This window comes from Filicampus tigris, chromosome 20, assembly GCF_054856515.1.
Source record: "Filicampus tigris isolate MCC_2025a chromosome 20, RoL_Ftig_1.0, whole genome shotgun sequence".
Classification (NCBI taxonomy): Eukaryota; Metazoa; Chordata; class Actinopteri; order Syngnathiformes; family Syngnathidae; genus Filicampus; species Filicampus tigris.
Genome location: NC_141236.1, coordinates 5,896,448 through 5,921,634, shown reverse-complemented (window position 1 = coordinate 5,921,634; position 25,187 = coordinate 5,896,448). Strand labels below are relative to the sequence as shown.

At 40.5% G+C, this 25,187-nt stretch overlaps 1 protein-coding gene across 3 annotated transcripts in view; it reads left to right on the top strand.

Annotated features, from left to right (window-relative positions):
* Positions 1 to 25,187, top strand: part of disp1 (dispatched homolog 1 (Drosophila)) — a 36,569-nt gene that overhangs the window by 577 nt on the left and 10,805 nt on the right. The window contains exons 2-5 of one of the 3 annotated variants that reach the window (XM_086019530.1): positions 441 to 508; positions 6,671 to 6,728; positions 19,719 to 20,073; positions 22,762 to 23,482. In XM_086019530.1, the coding sequence (XP_085875656.1) occupies positions 22,803 to 23,482 (680 nt within the window). In that variant the 5' untranslated portion in view covers positions 441 to 508; positions 6,671 to 6,728; positions 19,719 to 20,073; positions 22,762 to 22,802. Of the gene's footprint in view, positions 1 to 440; positions 509 to 6,670; positions 6,729 to 19,718; positions 20,074 to 21,021; positions 23,483 to 25,187 lie in introns of those variants that run through there. The other 2 variants (XM_086019528.1, XM_086019531.1) reach the window with 2 other exon arrangements.

Genomic DNA, 25,187 nt, shown 5'->3' with positions numbered 1-25,187 from the left:
TTTACGGGGCGCTGTCACATCTTAAATGGCCAATACGCACACGAGCAGAAAAGTATTCCGCATTGACTCTATTTACCGATATCGTGCTCTAGGTTAGACTCTATGTATCGATGTCTATGCGCAAATAACGACCGCTGTTTTAAATGGAAAGTAACGGTAGTAGAAATAAGTCCTGGGGTCAAACATTTTCCATGGTAACACTTTATGAATGGTGCAGTAACATTAAGTAACCTTTTAACATTAACTGTCGTGTCAATTAAGTGTAAAAGTTAAGTCACCGTTGCTTTTCGGAAAAACTTAAAAACAATAAGACACTCAGCCTTAACTTGGGGGAAAAAAATGTTGCGTCACAAAAATACAATTACCCATAGCATGTAAGGTAAACAACAAAACCTTCATTTATCTAACTTGTTTTTTCTTTTTACTGCACCTTTTGGTAGTTACCAAAGTGTCCATTGTGGAGTCAAGAAGAGAAGACTGGGACGAAAGTTCATCCAGACTGCTCACTGTAAGTGCTTCCAATTGTGTTATCCCTTAAACAGTGTCACACATTTACATCTTATATAGCCACAGCCAGCATCACACTATATGATGGTATTTTTGTGTGGATACAATTGGTGAGATGCTAACAGTATTTGACACGACATCCACTTGGGGGCAGTGTTGTGACTGCTATGTCACAACAGCACTTGTGTTAAGGAGATCACCATCAACACCGTTTTAAAACTTGGATGAGTGAAGCAAGCTGATCATTTCATGCAACAGCTGAAAAGGTAACCAAATATTGTGAGTTCCTGCAGTTCAGCGGCGCAACAAGGTTTTTTCCCCACTATATCTATCATTTTCTCTCTGGTAGTCATCATTGAGCAATAATAAAATGTCAAAACTATTGTTCTAACCATTCTTAATTAAAAATGCACAGTGCAGTAAATTGTTTGCCATTCATGCCATTAGCAGTACTTTTGCCCTTTCCTGCTCAGTATGGTGCAAAGGCTAAACTGATCCTCCCAGCTGCTGTCTATAATTCAAACTACATTGTGATGCGATTCTTTGATGATGACCTGAAAAACGGAGTCACGGGCCCTGTGGCACCAGCGTGCCTAATTTCCATCTCACAATGTTGAGAATTGAAACTTTTACACTGTAACTGACCGGAGCCACTGAGAGTGAAGTGTTGAAGCGGATCTTTATGCTACCAGTGCTTTTAGGCATATGGCTTTAGATATGTCTGAGATAAACATTTTACTTTCAGTCGTGATGAAAACTATCAAGAACTAAGATTTCAACATTTTAGTCTTTCCTAATAGCCTTGGTTCACCTCAAAGGTATTTGGGGAGTGTGTGTCCATCACATTAAAAGCTGAAGTTCTGTTATACATGCCTCAGATAGGCTACATTTGGTTCAGGAGTGCAGAACGTTTGAGTTTGGCGGCAAATGAGCCAAATGCAATTTGACATGGTACAGAACTCCAGGGTCAGTCCGCAGCAAGAAACATGTGTCGCTGGGAGGAAAGGCCCTCATTGCACCCTCAGCCAGTCAACATTCCTGTGTTTGTACAACACATCCTAATGAGGCTGCGCTCTGTGGGGGGAACAGGCCATGTCTTGGGGGATTTATCTGAAGAGCTAAACAAGCAAGGAAGGATCTAGTGAATCAACCTGCTCACTTACACTCTCGTTCTCTCTCACAAACGTAAATCACAATTTATGAGGTGAGGCAAGTCAAGCCGTTGGAAGGGCTAACGTGTACTCGACAAAAGGTGAGGACACACTCTTGTTAATCTGTCTGTTAAAAAAAGTGGGCTTTGCTAGAGTAGTATAACTGCTGAATTTATTGTTCATATTTGGTTAATATATCAATTAAAACTTTATCTGTACTGTAAGGGCTAACCGCTGCCGGGTCCAAAAAGAAAGACATTAGGTACGTTCACATGAACACATTCATTCAGATTAAATGCCTGATTGGAATAAAAAAATGCTTCATGCACATACACACCCCATTCGGGATATCCTGACCCGATCAAGCCCATTCCGATCAAGGTTTTATTCCGAACGAGAGAGGTGGTTTATGTCGATTGTTAATCCGTGCCTGAAAACACTTACTCTGAAATTTGGGAACAAACTATCTTGACATCAATATACGCGTTTGTTATTCCCGGAAGCTAGTAGAAGCAGATTGCGCAAAAGATATGGCGGGCGAACAACTGAAGTGGTACATTTGCAGCTCTCATTAGGAAGTGTTGACTCGACGCAAGAGCACAAACTGGAAAAATATGCGAAATAATGCTAAGGTTTAAAGTAAAATTGGACGGCGCAATGTTTTGTTGACACGGAAGTCGCTACTGCTTCTTCCTCTACTATTACTACTTACATGTATTTGGTCAATCTGCACGTCAAAAAAATTTGTTCATATCGAAAGTAATGCATGAACACGCAAGTCCAAATTGGATCAATATTATTAGTGTCCATGAAAACAGTGCAACCGATCATAATTTTAATACGAACTCTGATCGGATTAAACAAATTTTGTCCATGTAAAAGTAGCCATTGTGTAGCGTAGGGATTATTCAGTGCAAAGGCAAACTCATAGTTTGGAAGAATATCCATCTCTGACAAAAATAATGAAACCTAAATATCAAAGCCAAATATGCAAGATTTTCCATCTGTGGTTGATATTTGAACAAACTCAACAAGACGAAATAGCCAGAAGAGACATTGGGGATGTAAAAGGTCAGTTTTCAAAGACATTCCAATGATTCTGATCTGTCATGGGAGTCGGTCCACCTGAAGCACATTAATTTGTTTTCTTCCACTGTGCCTCTTCCATTTCCTCAGGAAAGCTTGCTCCTTCCTTGGGAAATTTAAAAGTCAGATTGCCATATTTTAGAATGATACACTCTGACAAGTTTATTGACTGCAGGGTGGTGGCACTAATACGCAACACCTGTTCTTTTGCGCTATCGGCTGGCATATCAATTATACAAACGGTGGCAGCTGCAGTGCCCGTGGTAATACAGCAAGGATTGATTGATGTCTGCTCTCTAGGTTGAATCGCTGGAAGCAAGAGTGGCCACAGCCTATAAGATTTTTTTTCATAATCATTTTCAGAAATACCAGACAAAAGCGATTGCTCTTGTCTTAAAGCAGCACTGGGCAAGAATTCGAACTTAAAGGGAAAATTTTTACAACTCTTTTGATGAAACATTGATTTACAAGTAGTTGAATGGCACTTTTGTCATGGCCTGGGGGGCGGTCTGTATCGATTTTACTGGCACTAAGAAACTTTGAGGAGGATGGGAGCAACCCTGGCACACAAAAAAAAAATACAAATGTCCTGAATTGCTTTACGGCATACTGACTTCCTCCATTCGCTGTAAGGACAGAAGTCGATTCGAACGTCTACATGCTATTACTGGTGTATTGGCAGAAGCCCCAAAACAAATAAAAAAACGAAAGTATTGTTTGAAAAAAATTAGATTCATTACCTCATCGCTATTCATCTTTCACACAGTCACTGGAAATAGAAATGGAATTCAGTTCAACTTGCAGGCCAGCGAGAGCTCAGGATTTCACGACACTACGCGCTGGCACGCATGGGTAATGTGGTTGACTTTTGTGAAAAAACTACCGCTTTTGTCCACATGGCGCCGCCATAATAAACAAAAACTGATATATGACACAGCGTTGCGTTAAGTATGGGGACCAAGTTCAATTAGGCCAGATCCAATCAGATTTCAGCCTCTCTGTTGGGCACAGTTGGCAACCAGTCGTCGTTGAATAATATGAACATGTTTTTGTGGGTGTTTAAATGGTTTTGTGCAGCTCGAATATTGCTAATATTCCAATTTTTAAAGGGTAATTGATTGCGTGTAAACATAGTTAGTGTATTGGTACAAGGGTGATGAGGATGGAACTTCCAGGCAAGAGAGATAGAGGATGACCTAAGAGATGGATGTTGTGATTGAAGACATGATCGCGGTTGGCGTTAGAGCCGAGGATGCAGACGATAGCCTTAGGCAGAAAAGTATGACACGCTGTAGCGACCTATTGTCCTTAGGGGACAAGCCAAAGGAAGGAGAAGGAGACATTCAATATTGCTTACTTCCTGCTATTATTGCTGCCGAAAGTAGCTGAAGACACTGCGTATTCCCTGCTGTTTATTTAAAAAGTGATCCCGCTGGTAGAACATAATCCCCCCCGTCCGTCCTCTGGTTGCCAGTCTGGAAAGCGCTTCTTGTAAAGCTCCCCAAATAACACTCAACCATTAAGGCACGTTTTACAACCTGCTGACGCATTCAATCATATTTCAGCTTGGTCCTCATTAAGAGCTCCAGATTTTTGCATATTTGAAGTTCAAGATCCCAACTTCCTCCATTAATGCTCTCATATTTCTGGTAAATTAGTTTTTACGGCACCACGGAAAAGAACGGGACAGAGTGGAGGAAATGAGGAAGAAGTAATGGGAGTGAAGATTTGTGTTTTGGATTTATTATTTAGTTCAGTCGGGGTTCATAATTAAGGGCACAAAGGTATTCTGACTCCTTGATGTTGTCACTTAATGGTCTCATTTAATATCACGTATACATTTCAATCAATCAATCACATTTTATTTATATAGCACTTTTCATACATAAAAATGCAACTCAAAGTGCTTTAAAACATTCAAAGCAAAACATAGAATTATCTTCAATCAAAAGAAAAGATAAATTATTTAAAAGTTGTTGAAAGCCAAACTAAAAAGGTGTGTCTTGAGCTTCCTCTTATTGGGACTTTGTTGGCAGATTGAATACCCTTTTGTATTCTTCCACAGTTTCATTTATACGTTCTTTCCTATCCACGGAAATGTATTGGTTTACCTTGAATTTTGCCCCAGTGATGTCTGGTTTGAGTGATCGCAACAGCAGGCAAGAGCTAATGAGCTCGCTGCGATCTAAGAGCTATACCATCTATAGGAATTCACCCTGGCTGGTGACTAATACCAAACACCCAAATGGTTACAAGATGAGCAAAGGTTTAGTTTTGGACTTTAATGTTAATTTGGGTAAGATTCATCTAATATGCAAGAATGTGCATTCTAGATTTAGGGTAAGTGAAAGTGAGAGGTCAAACAAAAATCACGCACCCCAGCCCTCACAGGTCATTTCCTTCCTCAAGTGACCTTTGGCATGAGAGGTCATTATTATGTGATGTAGATGACCTTTGGTAATGAGAAGGAAGGTCTGCAGGTAACCTGGAAGTGCTTTGTCTCAACTCTCTTGGGAACACAAATAGTGACTGAACTCCGGCACACAAGAATAGCCACAAGGTCACATTTTTCATGATATATATGAGAAATGGGAAAATTGAGATCCACTATTCCATTGGGCTTCATCTCGAGACTTGTGTTTTACCATCACTGTGTTTTAACAGTTTGACACTGATATACCTTGACCTTGGAGGTTCTTCTGGGGTCTGTTGTTGTCTCTTCAATTTGCCATTAGTTTTTTTTTCCCGATTGTCACAGCCAGAGAGGCTAACTACAGTCACGTGGACCTTTAATTTCAAAGTATGTCCAATTGTCTTTAGCCCTGGCCTCTATCTCTACTTTAACACTTCCATAAAAGGAGCTCTTGATTTTATTCCCAGCTGTCCAGTTGCTTTTAACCATTGTGCTATTCCTTGGGAGATGTCACATTCAGAAGCAGTGCTCTTATCTGGAAAGAAATCAAACAGCTGAAATTAGGGAAGCAGAAAGCAGAGATTGCTAACAGTCTGTTCTTTTTTGCGGCTCAGCACATGGAAGGACAGGTGTGCTGTTCCAATGTGAGTGCATCCTTGGCGACGAAATGCATACAATATAATGGTGATCGCAAGAGTAAGTGTAAGTTTTGTCATATTAGGCAATAGCGGTCACTTTTAGTTTTACTTTGGCCAAAGTGTTGTAATGTTGGTTGCAATACACTGCAGTGTATTGACCTGTAATCGGAGCTTCAGGAGACTTCATTGCCATCTTGTCTGTCTGAAGGAAACGAGTCTGCTATCCACAGACATTTCTGAAATTCCTCGCCTTGTGTCATTACTGCTAAAGCAAATAACGGCTTAAGGGACAGAATTCCACCACTGAATCAACAGATTGTTTGTGTCTTCAGAAGCTCAATGTGAATTGCAGAAAGGTAGGAATTTGTCAAGTAGCCGAACACTTGTATTGTTCAACGAATGACTGGAGTTTGTGATCATTCCTTTCACTGAAACAAAGTAGATCCAAAGAATGGTATCCTGGATCTCTACAATGGTTTTAAAGATTTTCTGTTTTTGAGGGACATTTGTTTCGGACTTCTGTACGTTTTTTTTTTTTGCCTACTTTAACGTAACGTAATGTTTTTCATTGTCCTAAACTGTTTTTAACAGTAGTTTGTTTACACCATAATCCTGGATTATTGTTTATTGAGCATTATGTATGCTCCATAATATTTCTTAGATTAATCCCTTGGTAAACAACAACAAAAATCACAAGGAAGGGCATATTTGTGTTTCACATTGGCTTTGTGCAAAATGCAATGAACTTGCAGTATATAAAATGAATTGTTTATGTCCATACTTGCCCATTCCTAAAATGAAAATCTAGGTTTAGTTTCAACTTTGAGACTGGTACAAATTGTTTTTGTTTCTCTATTTCTATCATTATTTTTCAGCTTCTAGAAGGAGTTTGGAACCTCTTAACACAAAGCATGGTCCCACATCATCCCACAGGTAAGCCTTGAAATTTTCAGTTTGTATACCATAAATCACCTACGGTTTCCGACATCTATATTGTCATTCGCTCACATCATTTCTTTCTCGGGGCATTGATTCAGTTGTGCAAGTGGACTGCTTTGTTTGTCTTGGAAGACGTTTCGCCTCTCATGAAAGAAGGCTTCATCAGTTTATGCAACAAGGCTTGGTTAGGACACACCAACTAAGCACCACTATTTATGCGCCAAGTTGGAGGAGTGCCCTACCACCAGAGATGCTATCATTCCTATGGGATGTAAATGATCATTGTTAAGATGCCTGGCAATGAGGCTTCTTTTGGTCAGTAAGTCGTTGGGTGGAAACTCCCTCATTAATATTCCATTCAGGCTGGTCTGTTCTAACTTGTGGCATGAACTGATGAAGATTTCTGGGATTTGAAGGTAAAATGTCTTCCAAGACTAACCGGAGTCTAGTAGAAATTGGTCTGACTGCAGCACACGCATCTCCAAACGCATGCACGCTCGGGAATATCTAGACCGTGGTCAGTCAGAGCGTGGCCACACCTTTCGCTGTCTCTGATTGGTTTAGAGCACCAGTGTCCAAATCAAGGCCCGGGGGCCGGATCCGGCCCGAGACATCATTTTATGTGGCCCGCGAAGACAAATCATGTGTTGACTTGACATGTTTTTTTGAAAGTGTCTTCACTGTTAACACAACATATTTGATATTTCAAGCATTTGTTACCAATCCTTCATTTTAAAATACATCGAAAAATAGTTGAACAAACGATGTACTGGCTTCTGATTTTTTTAAACTAGTGATCCATCAATTAGTTGTGTATAAGGCGATCCTACAGTTACACGGGTTAACAGTCCAAACGGCCCTCCGAGTGAAATCAGAACTACAATGTGGCCCGCGATAAAATTGAGTTTGACAACCCTGGTTTAGACCATGATGTGCGTAATGTGTGTTGTCGTTGAACTAAAAGTAGGCGTTCGGAGTCAGAGACCCCTCGAAGGGCTAGTTGCACCTGTGCAACCTATCCATAGATTTTTTTTTTTTTTTTTTTTTAAGCATACCCTTGAGAAATTAGGGCACTTGGGTGCCCAAATTGGTCATAGTTTTAACAGATGCACTCCTGGGTGTGCCGGGTTAGTACATCCGTTTTACATCTGCCTGAGCAGTTAATTAGCGCCCGCTTTTGCACTCGCTAATGTCAGTGAGGACACCACAAGGGAAACCATTGCTGTAAAAAAACAAAACCAAAAAAAACAACAACAAAAAAAGCACATTGTTGCGTGTTTGAACTCGTTAAAACCGCACCTGGATGTTCCAAAGCACGACTTAGCAAAAAAAATATACTTCATATCTATAAACCCGTGGACTAAAACACACTTAATAGATTCAATCTATTCATTCAAACAAAAACCTTTTCCCTGTCCTGTCCAGACAAGCCCTGAGGAAAAGTTCAGGATACTTGTTTTTCACCTTGTTACAGCTGTGGGTCAAATGCGCAAGTATTGGTGTTTACAGCCCTCACTGAATAGTTTTTATGGGTTTTAATTCTTGAAGAATGCACAATTTACCTTTTTGTGTGAGAGCATTTGATGATAAAATTATCTTTAGCAAGAAAAGTTATTTTTGCCACTTTTCTACCACACAACTCCTTATTGAGGCATTCTATAGACAGAATAAACATGCATCATGTTATCTACATACCCACAACCCAGTTTAACTTGACTTTTGTCTTTCCATTTTTCTCACTCTCACGGAATATCTGTCGATTGTTCGCCGTTCTGACCCGTTGAAACGCCTTCAAGGCCACACCAGAGCCAAATCTCTCTTGTTGAAATTTTACACCAGTCCGTACTCCCTACCCGATTCCTTCTCAAAACCTTCCTTGTAATCTTTCCATGTAATGACAGCAAACAGTTTCTGTGAGACATTTTCAGGATTTCTCTCACTCTTGGTGTCATTTGCATGCATTTGTGCATGCTCATCAAATCTGAAGACCAGCATAATAACTGATTATATGATTAACTGATAACTGATAGAGCATTCTGAAGCTAATGAGGGTGGTAGACAAATAAAATAACAAACTTTTATTTCCACCTGTATTTCTTTAAGCTTGTTGACTCAAACAGCGTCTGTATGATCCCGCCAGCTTTCTATTAAGCAGCTGTGTTGACTCTCTCATGCATGGGAACCCTTGATCACGACGAGGCTAACTGTACAACTGCGGTGAGCCCTGCCATATCAGACAAAACGCAACCTTTTTAACTTTGATCATGCGGACCTGCAAACGACCATAGGATCGTCTTCCAAGGCCTCAGGTTCTTAGGCTTTATTTGCCTAATGAATGGTTTGGGATGTTTATACAATTCTTGTCTGTCTGAAATTGCCTCTGGCAATGTTGACAATGACCGTGTTTGCTTCATTAAACCTTTCAGCTGCAATGGCTTTATGATGATGTCTTCTTTCAAATGTATCTCTTGATGTGCTTTTACTTGATGTGATAGTTCGTGAGGTTTTAACGATTACTTCCTGGTACAAGATAAAAGGTGAAGCAAAATGACTTTTTGGTCCTTTAAGTCCACTGCACTTAGTCAGCGAGAAAGGTATCGCGGAGAGACGCCCTGTTGCCAACATGTCCATATTTGGAAGTAAACAGAAGCTTTTGCTGCTGGTTTCGATGAGAAGTAGATTGCACCTCGACAGGCTGGATCTTTAATTGTTGCACAAGGAAGCTCTTGGTTTTTCATTTTAAAAAGGAGGAGGAGGAGAATGGCAGCAGAAAAAAGGGAATGGGTACAATCTTTACTAATGGATAGGGGTGGGAATCTATGGGTACCTCACGATTCGATCCGATTCCGATTCAGAAGCTGTATATTGTATTAATGGTCTGTTGGGATGAAAAATGATCGCACTGTCTTTTTTTTTTTTTTTTTTTTAATTCTAGTCTGCATTGTCTAGTTTTGTGAGTCCATTTGCACTATTGTGTTCTGATTTCCGCTGGTGGTCTGTTATGCAAACAACTCTGAAAAGGGAATCGTCTCTTCTCCTTTCTCCAAGGTTTGCTTTGCCCCCCGCCCCGCATCTATCTTTTTGATGTTTTCTGGTCTGTGTGTTCGTTACGCTCGCTCATCACACTACATCCCTTTCTTTCCAATTTAAGCCACTGCTCCCATTGGCTAGACTGTATATCGCGGGATTGGGCAAGTCGTGTATTGGGCTTTTAAATACCGGTGGGGAAGGAAAGACCATGCTGGCTTGTCAGCGTGTCTGACCCCTTTTGTCACAATAGGTCCCTTTCCCCCCCTACTCATTTCCCTGCCAAGCTGGGAAGAGTAAATATTTATCAGCCCCCACAACAATGGCCATCTCAGAGGGGAAAGAGACTTTGACCACAGCACATGCAAAGATGGTGTCGGGTCCGGTCCTAAAGATGTTTTGTTATCAGTTTCAGATGAAGCACCGCAATAATTTCCCCTGAAAATTTTGGATTTTTTTGGTTAATTGGAATATGAGGAGTTGGATGCAGCAAGAGAAATATTTGTGGCACGAATCCATTATAGGGGAAAAAATATTTTCACTAAGAATAAGTGTGCACTTTCTTTCCTTTTCAAGTGTTTCTATTTCCTCTAAATCCAATCCAAAACAAAAAGTTTAAAACAGTTGTTATAACACATTGACGTAAAAAGAAAAAAAAAAGTGTGTGATACATCTATGACACGAAAAAACAGAAATTGCACATTCATTTTTGAGATGAGGGTAAGTGATCTTTTTCTGTCTCTGTAACATGGCTTCCGTAGTCAATTGACTTAATTTCTTGGAATTAGCAATTTTCAAAATCTAGCGCGATGCGCAGAACAAAATGCTGGGGATAGGTTGAAGAATCTTTGTCCATGCTTTTCTTGCCACTTGTCCTCAAGTCGCTGCAGAAGCGAGAAAGATACCCTGATTGCCAAGATGAATGTCGATTTGGCAAGTTGTAGTAGTAAAGATGACTCCAGAGATTATCAGTTACACTGGATCCTGAAACTAAACACATCTGTCCCTTTAACCATTCTGAATACGTAATACAACATTAAAATGACATGGAGCCATATGATGAGATTATCTTTTTTTTTTCTGGTTGTGGATGGATAAAATTTTATTAAAAAAGAAAACAAGTGAGTTCAAGTCATGTAATCTTGAATCAAGAGTCTAATGTGAATTACTGGGTGAGGAGACTCAAAATGGTTAGTCATTCAATAGCAGCCTAGCCCATTTACTCACTCCCATTATTATAGCCGATTATCTGCAATTTAATATGAACGGAAAAGTGCTATTACCGTACATGCACTTAGTGTTTTGCTTTTTACTTTGTGGAGCTGTACAATGGTGAAAACAGCTTGTTTGGCAGATGCTTGTGAATCTTGCCATCGGATTCCTGGAAGTTATTTAATACAATAGCCATCTCCCCACTGCGGAAATAACACAGCACAGGTACCCTTGAAATGTCCAACAAATCCTTGATTTAAAAACCACAAACTGATGTGATTTATTTATTTTTTTTTATTTTTTTTTACGCAGCGGCACACAATGCTGCATTGTTTAACAGTACTTGTTGGAGTCGAGCCCCATGCACTTTTGCGGTGGGATTTCTTTGTGGTCACCAAGTCACTGAAAACATATCTGTTTTAATTTTAGCTCTGCTATACTGCCAGTTTTTCAATTCAAAAATTGGAACAGCACCAACCTCAAGCTGCAGATATGTGTGCACCGCTGCTCCTACCATTATTATTCGTTTTCAGGGGAGGCTGTAAGACCCAAAGCATGATGTAATTCCTTAAGCCTGTCACTAATAATTTCCCTCTTATTTTTAATGACTCCTAAGATTAATGCCAGACCATAGCTGGGCCCCCCATCATTTGTAGACCCCCCCCACCCCCCTGTCTTCTTTTACAGACGTTTTACACTATAAATAAATATTTATGTACCTACATACAGAAAACGAACAAAGTCGGCTTTGGCAAAAGGGAATTAATTACTACTTTTCACCATTTTATTTCTTGAGCGTTATGCTTTCACTCGGAGGTGCCAATAACTTTTACCCAAGTAAGAATAGATGTGAACCAAGCATGTGCACACATCTCTGGGAGTCATAGTCACGTCACTGCCCTTTACATGCATTTAGGAAAAGTGACCTATTGCATTAAATGGAGTTAAGCCATGAACATCATCACCTTCATTTGAGATGCGTTTGACTTTTCAAAAGTTGAAGTGGCACTCCCAGACTGTTCGGTTGGTAACTAAATTCCTCTTACATTTATACTCCCATTGATCGAATATCAGTGACGTCTTCAAGCACATGCCTCAGTCTCTGTAGCGAAAATGTGGCCGAGCCGAACTTTACATTAATTTTAATGACTAGATGAAGTATGTTTGGAAAAAAACCATATGTTTGTGGAATATGAGTTAAGCAGCAAAATCCACGGCTTTTTATCCATTTCAGGGGGCGGCCATTTTGTCACTTCTGTCGACAGTTGCTCTGGGCTTCGGTAACAACCAATCACAGCTCACCTGTTTTCCGAAGTTGAGCCGGCAGGCAGATGATGTGGCAAGACGCATAACTGTTTTTTTGTTTTGTTTTGTTTTTGTTTGGTTTTTTTTGGGCGGTCCATGCATCCAGTTTCTATATACCGCTTAAACATACTCGGGTTGCTCGTGAGCTGGAGCCTGAGTCACTTTGAAAACTTCGCTTCTGTGTGGCGCCGTGGTACAGAGATAGTCTGTAGTCATGCGAGTTCCTGGATCCGTTTTGATATGTCAAGTTAACGTTGGATTGGTGAAAAAATCATGTATTGTACGAACCAATGTGGCTTTCACAAGCAATGATAAATACCTATGTATAAAATACAATTGGCGAGCAGAATATAGCTCAATATAATGGAGAATGTATTTTCTCTTCTTACCAAAAATACTCAAATGAAAAAAAAAAAAATGTAAATATTGTGCATTAGAAGTACCATCGGGCACAGTCATGGTGTAGATAAAGCACTATGATGTCGAAGACCTTGATGTAAAACAGTCCCAAGCTAAAACTCAGCAAACAAGCATGCAATCAACATCCTGTCAAGTAAATTTGTACTATAAGATCATCTGATGAGGTCAATCATGGGCAGATCCTCAAACAGCACATGACAATTGGTGAAGAAAACACTTTTGAAGTGACCAACAATTCAAGGAGAAAGGTGTGGACTGGCCTGATGTATTGCAGCTCATGAATTTGTGGAAAAACATCTAAACCCATCTCCTTTCCACCACTCCCTTCTTGTCACCCTAATGACCTTCCCATCCTTAATACTCGCATCATGTTCATTTATTTTTCTCCCTGTCCCCTTTCCACCGTATTTCCACCTATGTTTGAGTGTGTCAGACATCCAAAAGGTTTATGACAGCAGGATGTGATCTCATACCTCCTCCAACATTTTCAACCACACAAAAAATGTCCTTCCCAACTCCATCCAGTCCCCCGACCTCAGAGGCCCGCAGAGAAATTTGACACGCGGATGTGATCTTTCAGGTTTTATAGCCGTTTTTCCTTCAGAGCAATGCTAGACAATATCTGCTTTAAAATTCTTACTCTTGGACATCATGCGCTCATGTGGTTTGAAAATGAATCACTGATTTTTCTATGCTTTATTCACTCTGAAAAAAATATTTGTGTTTCAGTGGCAATTGTTTTGGTAGTCGTCATGTAATCCATCTAACAAACAGGTGCACAATACACCATTGGTTGCTTCTGAAAACAGTTCAGTCGTGATTGCATTGTCAGCCCTGAGCAGTTGTGATGTCATTTTCAGTCGACAGAAGTGACAAAATGGCCGCCCCCGGGGATGGCTAAAAACGGGTGGATTAACTCTTATTCCACAAACGCAATATTTATCAGAATGCCTTGTTTCAAGTAGTGGGCTTGCACAGAACATATTCTTGGAAAAAAAAAAAAAAGTTTGCATTGACTTCATCTTTAAACGTGCATCGCCATCCAATCGGAGAACAGTATCTTGGAGCATTACTAACAATAAATAACCAAAAAGACTAACAAAAACATTCTTTTTAAAATATAAGTTATTACAATACATTAACTAAGAATACATTGAGCCTGCCTATTTTTCTTCAAGAAAAAAAAAAAAAGTCTTTTATTCAGTCATGTATTTAGAAAGGCTTTAATGTCATTTTATGAAGATTAAGGCAATGTTATGGCAGTGTTCGGGCTCTCCCCAAAAATAAAGCAACAATTTGTGTGAATGTGTCGTCTTCAGATTAAGTCAGTGCAGCTGCCTCTCCAAACTTGCCCGTCGCCATGTTTGTTTGTAGTTTGATCTATTCTTTCCAACACTGCGCTTGTATTTGCAAGTACCCCTCATTTGCAATGCTTTCCGTCTGCTGCTTCCTTTCTACTACTTGATAAGGACCTTCTGTTTGCATACCACCTCTCTTTCTCCATCTTCTTTTTCGGGTCAGTCCCTCCCACACTAGTCTCCCTCTGAAAGACAACAGAAAGAGGATTTCTGATTGAACCATGTCCTTTCCCAGACAAGCAAGTGGCTAAGGGCCGCTGAAAAAAAAGGGGAGGAAAGGGAAAGACACGAGCGTTGGGTTTTGAGAAATTACAACGACAGAACGGCTACTCTATACTACTGTAAGTAGAATTTTGTGGAATAACATAATAGAATACTGAACAAAAACAAAGAAATCTGCCAAATGTCTGTTGAAGTGATACAAGTCTGTTCCTAATTTCTATGCATGTTGTTGCACTGCCAAATAATAGCCGCTCACCATTGACTTTGCAAAACAAGTTCAGCTAATGAGAGTAGTGAGGTCTGTAACTTTCCCAGTATTATGCCATGACTCATAAAATATTATGAGCAATATTATAAAGTTTTGATTCAGATTGATGTGAATGGAAGGAATTACTCATTCCATGAATATTTTTTTTTCCCCCCAGTTTTTCAGTGCACTTGTATAATATTAAAATCAAAATATTGGGAAGAAGAAAAGCAAGCATTTCTTTTTTTTTTTTTTTTTCCATTAGTCACAGGATGTTCAAACTTTGGAAAAAGTACACATTGAGGCGAGGTAAATATTTGAAATCAAAGAGGCTATTTCCTACTTTTGTGATCTTGTTATCCTAATCTAATCTTTTAGTGTATAAATATAAATCAAATGTATCAGTTTGTGGCAGTTTTTTGTTATACTGGGGGGAGACAGAGATAAACCTTTTGAAAACTTTTTCCACCATTGTCACCTTTAAATGTGCAAACCTCAATTGAAAAAAAACACCCCTTAGAGAGGGGAAGTAAAAATAATCAACTGAGATAATGTAATTGCACAAGTGTGCAAAATCTTATAACTGGGAATGTGTGTTCACAATTAACCAATCACATTCAAACTCATGTTAAATGGGAGTCGACAGACACCTGCCAAGTACCGAATCAATCACCGTACTTGGAGTGAAGTATGATTTTGGCAGCGTCATCATTTTGGACTGCTTTTCTTCAGCTGCAACTGGGGCTTTATTTAAGTTGGACATAATTATGAACCAGTTCCAAATACCAAACGTTAGCACAAAACCTTGAGGCTTCTGCTAAAAAGAAAAGAGAAAAAAATACTGTTTTTTTTGGGGGGGGGGGATGATTTGAGCCGTATACGGGTTATAGGTCATATTAAGGGGAACAGGCGTGTGCAGACCTTTTATACCCACTGTACAAATCAATTATCGTAATTGTAAATTGTCACGTCTATATTAAGCTAGCGGTTGTTTTGAGCTGTATACTATTACTCTTAAAACCATACCAAATTGGGTCACTTTATCATCTTCAATCATCACATAGCCCCCTGCCTATGGCTTTTGCACCTGCCAACTTATATGACTGAACATGTGCATGTGATGTCATTCTCACCTTTGAGGTGCCAGTCAACACATCAGAGAAGAATGTTGACTAGAAGTGCCGCTAAACTATTCTGCCAGTCTCTTCAAGTCCAGCCAACGGCTTCAACCGCTTTTATTCTTGTCTGTGGTGTGCTTTTATCTGTATGTTGCATCATGATAAGAACCAGACGGATCGGCCATCTGGATAACGTATGCCTCTTTCCAAAAGTATACTGTATCACAGCAAACGAAATGTAACTTTAAAAAGTTGCTTTTAATTATAATAAAATCGGCCCGTGTCACCCCCCCCCCCCCAAAACAGTCCCGACGCAAATATGTTAAAAGGCCGTTGCGACCAAAGGGAGTAGCAAGAACTAATTACTTCAACATTTGAAACGGAGAAAAACAGCAGCAAATGTTGCACCGCACGGGACTCAGAAGGGAGCCCAAAAACTCCTGCTAAGAAACAGAAAACATGAGCATCATCCTTTTCATATTGTTTTGCTTTCGACAAGCCGGCCAGGTGGAAGCCAGTCACGCAGTCGATCTTACTAATCATTGCCAAAGACCTGATACCCATTTATACATTGCAAAGTAGTGATTTATCCACATGCTCAACCACTTCAATGGTGGAATCTGCACGAAATAAACTTGTCTAGGCTGAATAATATCATCTCCATCCATAAATACGAGTGCCATCCATCTGAGAGGATTTACGGAGGTGTTGTAAGTAACACGTGGCAGCAGGGCATGCTAAAGTCTGATCTTGTGGTCTGGTTTACTTTCCTTGCCAAAAATGTGTATTAAAACTAGGCACTCATCTAGCATGCTGTATACTGTATGCAGGGAAAGACTGGTATCAAAAAAAAAAAATTTTTGCCCTGGCATTTTTGGCTTGGCTTAGTCTGGCCCCTCATAATTAGAGGAGCACAACCAACTACTATTTATTGTGATGAGATGTATGTTATGTAGTACCTTATAGACACAGAGAAGGAGATTTATTGCAAAAAAAAACCCCCTAAACTTTTGAAACCCTATAATATGGGACTATCGAACAAATACTTGCTGTTTATTCTTATTCCATTGGGTTCTATCAAGTTTTGCTGTTCCCAATATTTTAAGGTTACAATTTTTTATTTTATGATGATAATCAGAAGTCTTATAAGTCATGCATGACACCAAATGAGATGACTCAAAAAAAAAAAAAAGGGCCGGATTTGGCTTTGTGCATGCTCATAACCAATTAAATAATAGCAGCGCTTAAAATAAATAAATAAATAACTGCACCAAAGAGAGAATCATGAGTTACTCAGGCTGACTAAGAATTAGTATAGTAGCTTTGAATATCGAGACAGTGTTACAGAGAAGTTCTTGTGATTTTGTTTTGCATTTCTATTTTTTATTTTTTGTGAAGAGTGGGCTTTGGAGGTTGTGAAATTGTATTTTGCAGCCCCTACAGTTCATTTTCAGAAGGTGGCAGTAATGCACCAAAACTTGTATGTCAACCACTAAAAGGCAAAAGAAGAAAAAGAATACGATTTTAATGAGAAAAAAAAAACAGTATTTTATTGTAATGGGAATTCATTTCAGTTTTCACAAGGACCGGGATTGTCACTTTTGCAACAATGTGACTCGGGATTCTGGTTAAGGAAAGCAAAACTTTAAAGGAAAAGCTTTTAAGAGTTAGTGCGGTAGCAGGCTCTCACTTACAGTTCAATAGATTGGCAAATAAATGTAATTTTAATCAAATCGGTTTAGATGATGGATAGATGGATTTTTCGTCTTTTGGACCTTTTATTGGACTGGCAAACTTGAGCAAAATGCTCACCTCTGTTAAGTACCTCGCTACACAAGTGAAAGCCCAAGCCCATTCGAGTGCACATTTACTGCATCGTATTCAGGTGAAACTCAATACTCACATATTCAAAAATAGTTTCATCCTGGGGGGGAAAAAAGCAATGGCGTTTGTGCTGTTGCCAAATATTGGCCGGCATGCATATTACAGCATTTTAAATCATCTGCAAGTCCGTGTGTGCAGGAATCATTGGAAAAGCATTGTTGTCTGTGCATGACACTTTTCAATTATCCAGGTCCCAAACAAAACCAAAAAAAAGTTGTCGTTTTGTGTAAAACCCTTAGTTTTACCACTACTTCTACTAACTGTAGTTGGGTAACAACTCTTAATTCTCCATCTACTTTCAGTCATTCCTCTGCCCCATTGAGTCCTCGTCGGCAGATGTGAGGGGTGTTAACGCTAATTGGGTGGGAGACGTCCGTTCTCACCGCAAGGGTGTCAAAGGGATAGAATTTCCTCCGATTCTGAATCTTAGCTCGACAGAAACCAGGAAGCAATTTGAGCAGAGCTGCTTGGGGATCAATTTAGGTTTTTGCTCTTCTTCCCCTATCCTTCATTTGTACTTCAAGCCAATGGGCTGTGATTTTTAAATGTATTCAGCTATCAATATGATTAAAAAAAAAAAAAAAAAAGAAACGTTGGTCCTAATCCGCTTAATTCTGTTTTCATTGTCTTCCAATTTGCTTTATACGTTTCATCTGTCCGTATGTTATGACAATACACTGCAATGCAAAGAGGAAACGGTTCATATAATTTCAAATCACCCAAATTTGTTGGATTATATTTGTGTTTTCGTCTGCTGCCCTCGTCACTTTGATGAGTTGTGCGCAGTCGTCTCAAGGGCCTGTGGCTTTTCCTGTTGGGCCTCTGTCCTTGCAAGCACAGTATGGCCTTTGATGTGGTTTGCAGTTTTTGGCTCCATGCAGGCAAACCCCTGCGTTGGCGTTATACTGCCACATGTGATTCTCGTGGTAAGGGGAAAGGTAAGGACGTCAGCATGCATCAGTGCATTTGCTATCAGTGTTATTATTCGGGATGATCACAAAGCACTAAATGACTTGTTGGGCTTTGACTGGCCTGGAGGCCAGATGCGGAAGAATGCCTCACGACTGCAGATGATTACTGTTTGCTATATGAACTGTGCCTTAATCCTGGCAGACAGCTGGAATTAAAGCCAGGTATGGCCCTCTGCCTTCCGAGCATACTCGGTGATAAAACGTCTCCCCCGCTGAGAAAATATTTTTGCCGACAGAATTTATTTACATGCCAACAGAATTTATTTACATGCTCCATGAGTTTTCTTTTAGAAAAGTGCACGACCGGTGGAGATGAAATACACGGATTCTTTTTTTTTTATTTGATTTCTGTTGCGCATTTGAGTGGCCGGTTTGAGTTCAGGATTCGAAGCGCGCAAATAGTCGAAACTAAATTCTGCTCTGTATTGCAGTTAATAATAAGCATTCTGAAATGAAAACATGTTTTGATTCTTTATGATGTACTGTAGTTTGTTTTGTTTGTGCAAAAATGACAACAATGGTCCCAATGTTAAAAACATTCTTATTTCCTGCATGGTGTAGGGAAGAGGGCCATGAAGATTTTTGGCCTGATAACACTTTTATCAAATTTAGAGTTTATACGTAACAATGCATACCATATCTACACATGTAGCAATTTATGAAAAAACAACAGTGCGTTGTTTCTAAATACGAGCGTTCCTGTTTCCTATGTGGCCCCTTTGCAAAATTAATTGCCCAGCCTTGATCCATACCTGTCAACCCCAGGCTGTACTGAATCTTACAAAAGTTGTAATTTGCCCGTACATTTCTGTATATAATCTTACACAGTATCTATATAGAATCTTACACAGTGTTTGTGGTGGTAGTGTGTGTGGGGGGCACTAGTGAAAGTCGGCCGAAGTTTGCAGTCGGAATCGCTAACGGACGCTCCGGTTTAGAGCCGAAATGGGCAAGACGAGATCGGTCTAGCAAAAGAGTTTTTATTTTTTTCCCCCCCGTACAAAAATTGTTATACGGCGTAAACAATTTGAAATGATCAAAAAACGTATAAAATACAGAAAAAAAGTTGACAGGTATGTTGATCTAAGGGAATATCTTTTTTTTGTTGTTGTTTTGTTTTCTGCCTGTCACAATACGTCCCTGGCGTACATTAATGAACAAAGATTCAGTTGTAATGTTTTTTTTCGACAAATGAAGTGAAACTGGATCATTTTTTGCAGCACCCGGCATGATTTCTCCGGGCACACTAGTGGATGATTTGCATGGCAGTGAGCGGGTTAAAGCCGAGACTGCGGCGGTCCTATCAGTGAGTTGCGGTCCACGCAGTCCCAGCCCACCGCCTCCTGCCAGCCTTCCCTCCCGCCCTCCCGAGAAAAAGGTGGTGTGTGGACAGGACACACTGCCGTTGCTAGTATGACATGCCTCTGTCTTTCCGGGCTGTCGTTGTTTGTTCAGTCTGCGGATATTTGCGCCGCACGCGAAGACTTTTTTTTTTTTTTTTTTTTCTTCTTGGTGTCGCCAATTAGGCGCCGCGTGTTGCAAGGAGTACGCGTTGGGACAAACCCACCTCACACGGTAGGTTGTGAAGCAATAGCAATAGTGGCGTGTGTTTCGTTTGCATGGGGCTGCTTTTCACGTCTCGTGGCGCTGTCTTGCTGGGCAATCCCCCAAAGGAGACTTAAATGTGCGCAGAAGCTGTGTAGACATGATGTTGATGACGTGCCTTCGTTTATGTGTGTCTTGTGTCAGTTTGTGATTGTGGAATTGTTTCATAGTGGTGTTGCGCAAGAATTATATTTAATCCTAAATAAAAAGAAGCAAATATTGTCTAGTTTCCAGTTATTTGATTGGCACTGTGGAACTGGGAGCATGCATGAGTCAAACAGACCACTTAAGGTGAAATTGTTTTAGAAACAAGTTTTTAAGTTTTGATTTAGTGTTTGGCTAGTCATCTTAAAGTGGAAGTCAACCCCCAAAACTTATTTACAAGAATACGTTCTATGCAGGTCCACTAGTCGGCACATGGCATTCTGATGAATATTGCGTTTGTGGAATATGAGTTAAGCAGCAAAATACACCCGGTTTTAGCCATTTTGTAACGTCTGTTGACTGAAAATGACACCACAGTTGCTCAGGGCTCAGATAACAACCAATCATGGCTCAGCTTCAAAACACAGGTGAGCCGTTATTGGTTGTTACCTGAGCCCTGAGAAAGTGTGATGTCATTTTCAGTCAACAGGAGTGACAAAATGGCCGCCCCCTGAGATGGGCTAAAAACGGGTCGATTTTGCTGCTAAACTCATATTCCTCAAACAGTATTAATCAGAATGCCATGTTTAGACTAGTGAAGGTGCATAGAACATATTGCAAAGAATTTTTGGGAGGTTGACTTCCACTTTAAGTAAAAAAAAAAACACCCGCACCCCGTTGTTCCCAAACCCTAAACTTAATTTTCTGTCGCTGCAAAATATTGCCACCCAAATACGAAGGTGCACGCTCACCTTTTGTACGTAGTAGTTTTGTGACCAACCTAGTGTTTTTCCTTGGTTATTCTACAAAAAGTTTAAATATATTATTTGCCTTTGTTAGTGTAGCTTTGTTACTGGCAGGACACTAATTTGAGTGTTTGTGACAGTACTTCGCGGCACACTATTTCATTTTGAGTGTAGGTGTAATAACTATTCCAAAATATCTGTTCCCCTCAATTAAATCCCACCAAAAGTTTACAAAAGAACATTTTGCCAGTTTGTGTTTGCCTCATCTTCCTCTGATGGGACGAGCCAAAATTCGCAACAACAACCGTAAGTGTCAGTGCTGTTGCCCCAGTTTGGTATTTTAAACAGCCCAGCCGTAAAAGGCGACCTTTGGGGGTTTAACAGCGGGGTCAAATATGCCCATAGTCTCTCTTGACAACTAGAAACATTTTCAAAGAGTATGTATCGCGTGCATGTTGATGTGAACTGGGTGTATTAACCATCTCCTGACTGAGGCCTTGTAATTACTGCATATTAGCCTAAATGAAAGGGATGCCAGGTGCCTCAACTGCAGCTCGCTCTCGCCCAAGGTCACTCCCACTCCCGCGAATCAAAAACCTCTCATGAGATATTGTTGGAAAGATTCGTCGTCATCAGCCGCGTCATTCCTAACCACTTACTTGTGGGAATCGCGCCAAACGTCTTGGCCTGGCTTTCTGTTGCGTTAGGGGAAAAGAAATAACAAATCTCAGCCTCATCTCCATGGTTGTAGGTGATACTGAAGGGATGGTGAATATTTTAAATGTCCACTTGTTGGTTTTATTCAGATGAGTTAACACAAATCATATCTATATAAATAAATCATATCTACATAAAACTCAGTTGTCGGTCTCAAGACATCCTATTCGACCGTAGCTTGTGGGGTCATGCAGTGCCAGGTTAAAAAAAATATAATTGTGCCCTTCTATGACATGCCAAGATTTATTTAAGATGTGACATACCCTGTTTAAAGCCCCACAGTTATAATTGAGGTCTGAATCATCTTGAGATTTTCCACATCATCAACCCTCAGTTCAAAGCTTTTAATATCACCATGTATTGGAGGCTGGGTTTTAACAGGCATATTATTGGTAGTAAGTCTCTGGTATATAACTTTACTCAGGACAGTGAGATAGTTAGAAGGCGAAAAACTGCGGGCTTAGTCTGCCAGCGTTTAAGGTTTTATTATAAGGCAGGCTGCTCTTGAGCTTCCAAGCCAACCATTTTGACACATTGCCTGCCTCTTACGGGTAAGGCTAGTCTGTGTGGATTTGGGATCAGCAAGAGACAAAGCAGTGTTTTGAGAGTTAATTATTTACTTCCAGTTATGTGTGCAACAGCATCCTAGCATACTTGAGATACTGTAAACCCCGTAATTTAGTGGGGATAGGGACAGATCCCTGCCGTGAATAATGAACGAACTTTAGAAATTGATGCCTCCCCTCAAAAAATGTTTCCAATCGTCTATGCTAATAACTTAAACCATAAATATACAATAAACTATAGTCCTAAGTCCTGTTTCAACTAGTGGGCTTGCATAGAACATATTCTTGAAGAAAAAAAAAATGTTTGCGTTGACCTCCCCTTTAAGGGCTCGTCTACAACCTACAATATCTTTGTTTTGTTTTCCTCATTATTGTTAGCCCCCTTACTCCAATCCACTATGCTAGAGTTTCTCAGGTTATAGTTATCTTGGGAAACCAAACCAACATATTATGTCTTTCACTTTTGTTTTTTTTCCCCACCCCAGAGGAGTGACAGTATTCTAGCCAGACCCATTGGGAGAAGACAATGGCCCTGAGCGACGCGATTGATGACCCTCTGGCCCCCAGCAGTGAATGTCATCCTCTTGGTCCTGGTGGAAATGCACCTTCAAACACCAGTGCGCAGGACAGCAATTTCCAGGAGCCTATTCCAACTCCCTCAAACGGTGATGACCTTTCAGCAGAGGGGGATGAAGAAGCCTCAGTTAAGAATGCAGCATGTAGACAGCTGCAAAAGAAGCCAAGATCGCACGTACAGAGAACAAACAGACCGACCCAAAATGGTGGAGTTGTCAAGCAGAACGGAACCCTTCGGACGCTCCCCCACCCGAGTGCCACCGCAACTTCCCCCGCCGTCGCGGACCCTCAAACGCTAGCCAAACGCCACCTTTCATCCACACGATCACCGTCGTCCCCTTGTCTCCAGGCCTCGCCGCTCTGCTGCCAGCAGTGTCACTTCCACTCCTTTTGCTGCCCCTGTGGTCAGCAGGAGTGCCCTCTCTTCCAGATTGCAGGCACGGGCCACGGGCCTGGCTTGGTTCCTCACACCAGGAGCCCTCGGACCTGCTCTTGCTGTCCACCCGCCTGCACTTACTCGCACCCCCGGCCTCATCTCACACACTCTGCCGCCCCACTTTGTCGACACCATCACAGTCATCAGCCGTGGCAGGAGCACCTCCAGAGTTCGCCACATCCAACTGGAATTAGGTATGTGTCATGGTGTTTTTTGTTGTATTTTGTTTCTTGTTGCTTGTATGTTTATCTATATCATGTGTCAAATCCCCAGTGTGCAATTACATTCTGCCCGCGCAACCGTTTGATAAATAGCATCAAAGTCTTCACCACCGGCTTAAAGCGGAGGTCAACCCAAACATATTTTTTTCAAGAATATGTTCCCAGCAGGCCCATTAGTTGAAACACTGCATTCTGATTAATTTTGCGTTTGTGGAATATAAGTTAAGCAGCAAAATGCACTCGTTTTTTAGCCATCTCACGGGGCGGCCATTTTGTCTTCTGTCGACTGAAAATATCATCACAACTGCTCACAACGACCAATCACGGCTGACCTGTTTTCTGAATCTGAGCTGTGATTGGCAATTGTGAGGAGTTGTGATGTCATTTTCAATCGACGGAAGTGACAAAATGGCTGCCCCCTGAGATGGATAAAGATGAGTGGATTAACACTTATTCCACAAATGCATTATTTATCAGAATGCCCCGTTTCAACTAGTGGGCTTGCATAGAACATACTCTTGAAAAAAAACATTTTTGCGTTTGCGTTGACTTCCTCTTTAAGTAGCAGTCTTTTAACTGTACGCTTTTGTGAATATCTGCAGAATAACACAATGATGCATGACAACATCCCAATATGACAATTGTAACTACAGCAAAGGATGCTCAGAAACGCCCACTGCTGCTTCCCTAACCTCATCGTGATTATCTTGACACCTAGCCCCAAACATAAAGAAACCTCTTGTCAAGAAAATAAGTATCCAGCTGTGACTTAATGGCTGAAAAGCAAAGAAAAATTTTGAAAGAAACTTTAGAATTGAAATTCATTTTCTTTCTTCTTTTTAAAGAAGGGGAATGATATTGTGTCATGTCTGGATTGAGTCACATTTATTTTCAACGAGGCTTAGTTTTAGTCTGTTCAAGAAAAGATTATTCTGCTTGAGCCGTGACCTAAAATAGCCCTTTGTACAACTGAGTTTGACACCCCTGGTCTGCAGCTTTTAAGTATGAGCTACAGTATTTTAACACTCATGAGATCTCTTACAGGCCTCAATGAAAAGGCACTGTGCATACACTCACACACACACACACACACACACGCGCGCACACACACACACACAGCACCATGCGTTTGCCTGTCAAAGCAGCATGCTAGTATTAAAGCCATTTGTTGGCAAACCTTTCTGTTTTTCCAAGTGATCCATATTTAGTGAGGAGGGAGTTGACTTTTCCTCGAAAACCACAGTCCGTCTCCACATCTGAAACTGGGACTATTTAATGGCACGCATAATCATTTGTATAATCCTACAGTATATTTAAAATGCTGCGAAGATGGGGAGGTAGTGGGAGAAAAATTTATACAAGAGAATTATTTACACATGTTCTCATTTTATGGTAGTTTTTTTTTTTTTTTATCCTTAATTTCTCACTTGGAATTTTCTTCACTTGAATTCACTTGGATGTCATCCAGTACCTCAACTTGAAAGCATCTGTGGCTCATTCCTCCAAACATTTATTCCATGTTTTCTTCAGTTTTTCTTTTATATTCATATCCTCCTTTTACCTCCTTAAACACACCCCTGCCCCCACCCCTATTTCTCATTCCTTTTGTGAATGGGGAGCAGATGTGGCATCGTGTATTTCGACTCTTTAATGTTGAACCGATTGCTTACTTGCCTGA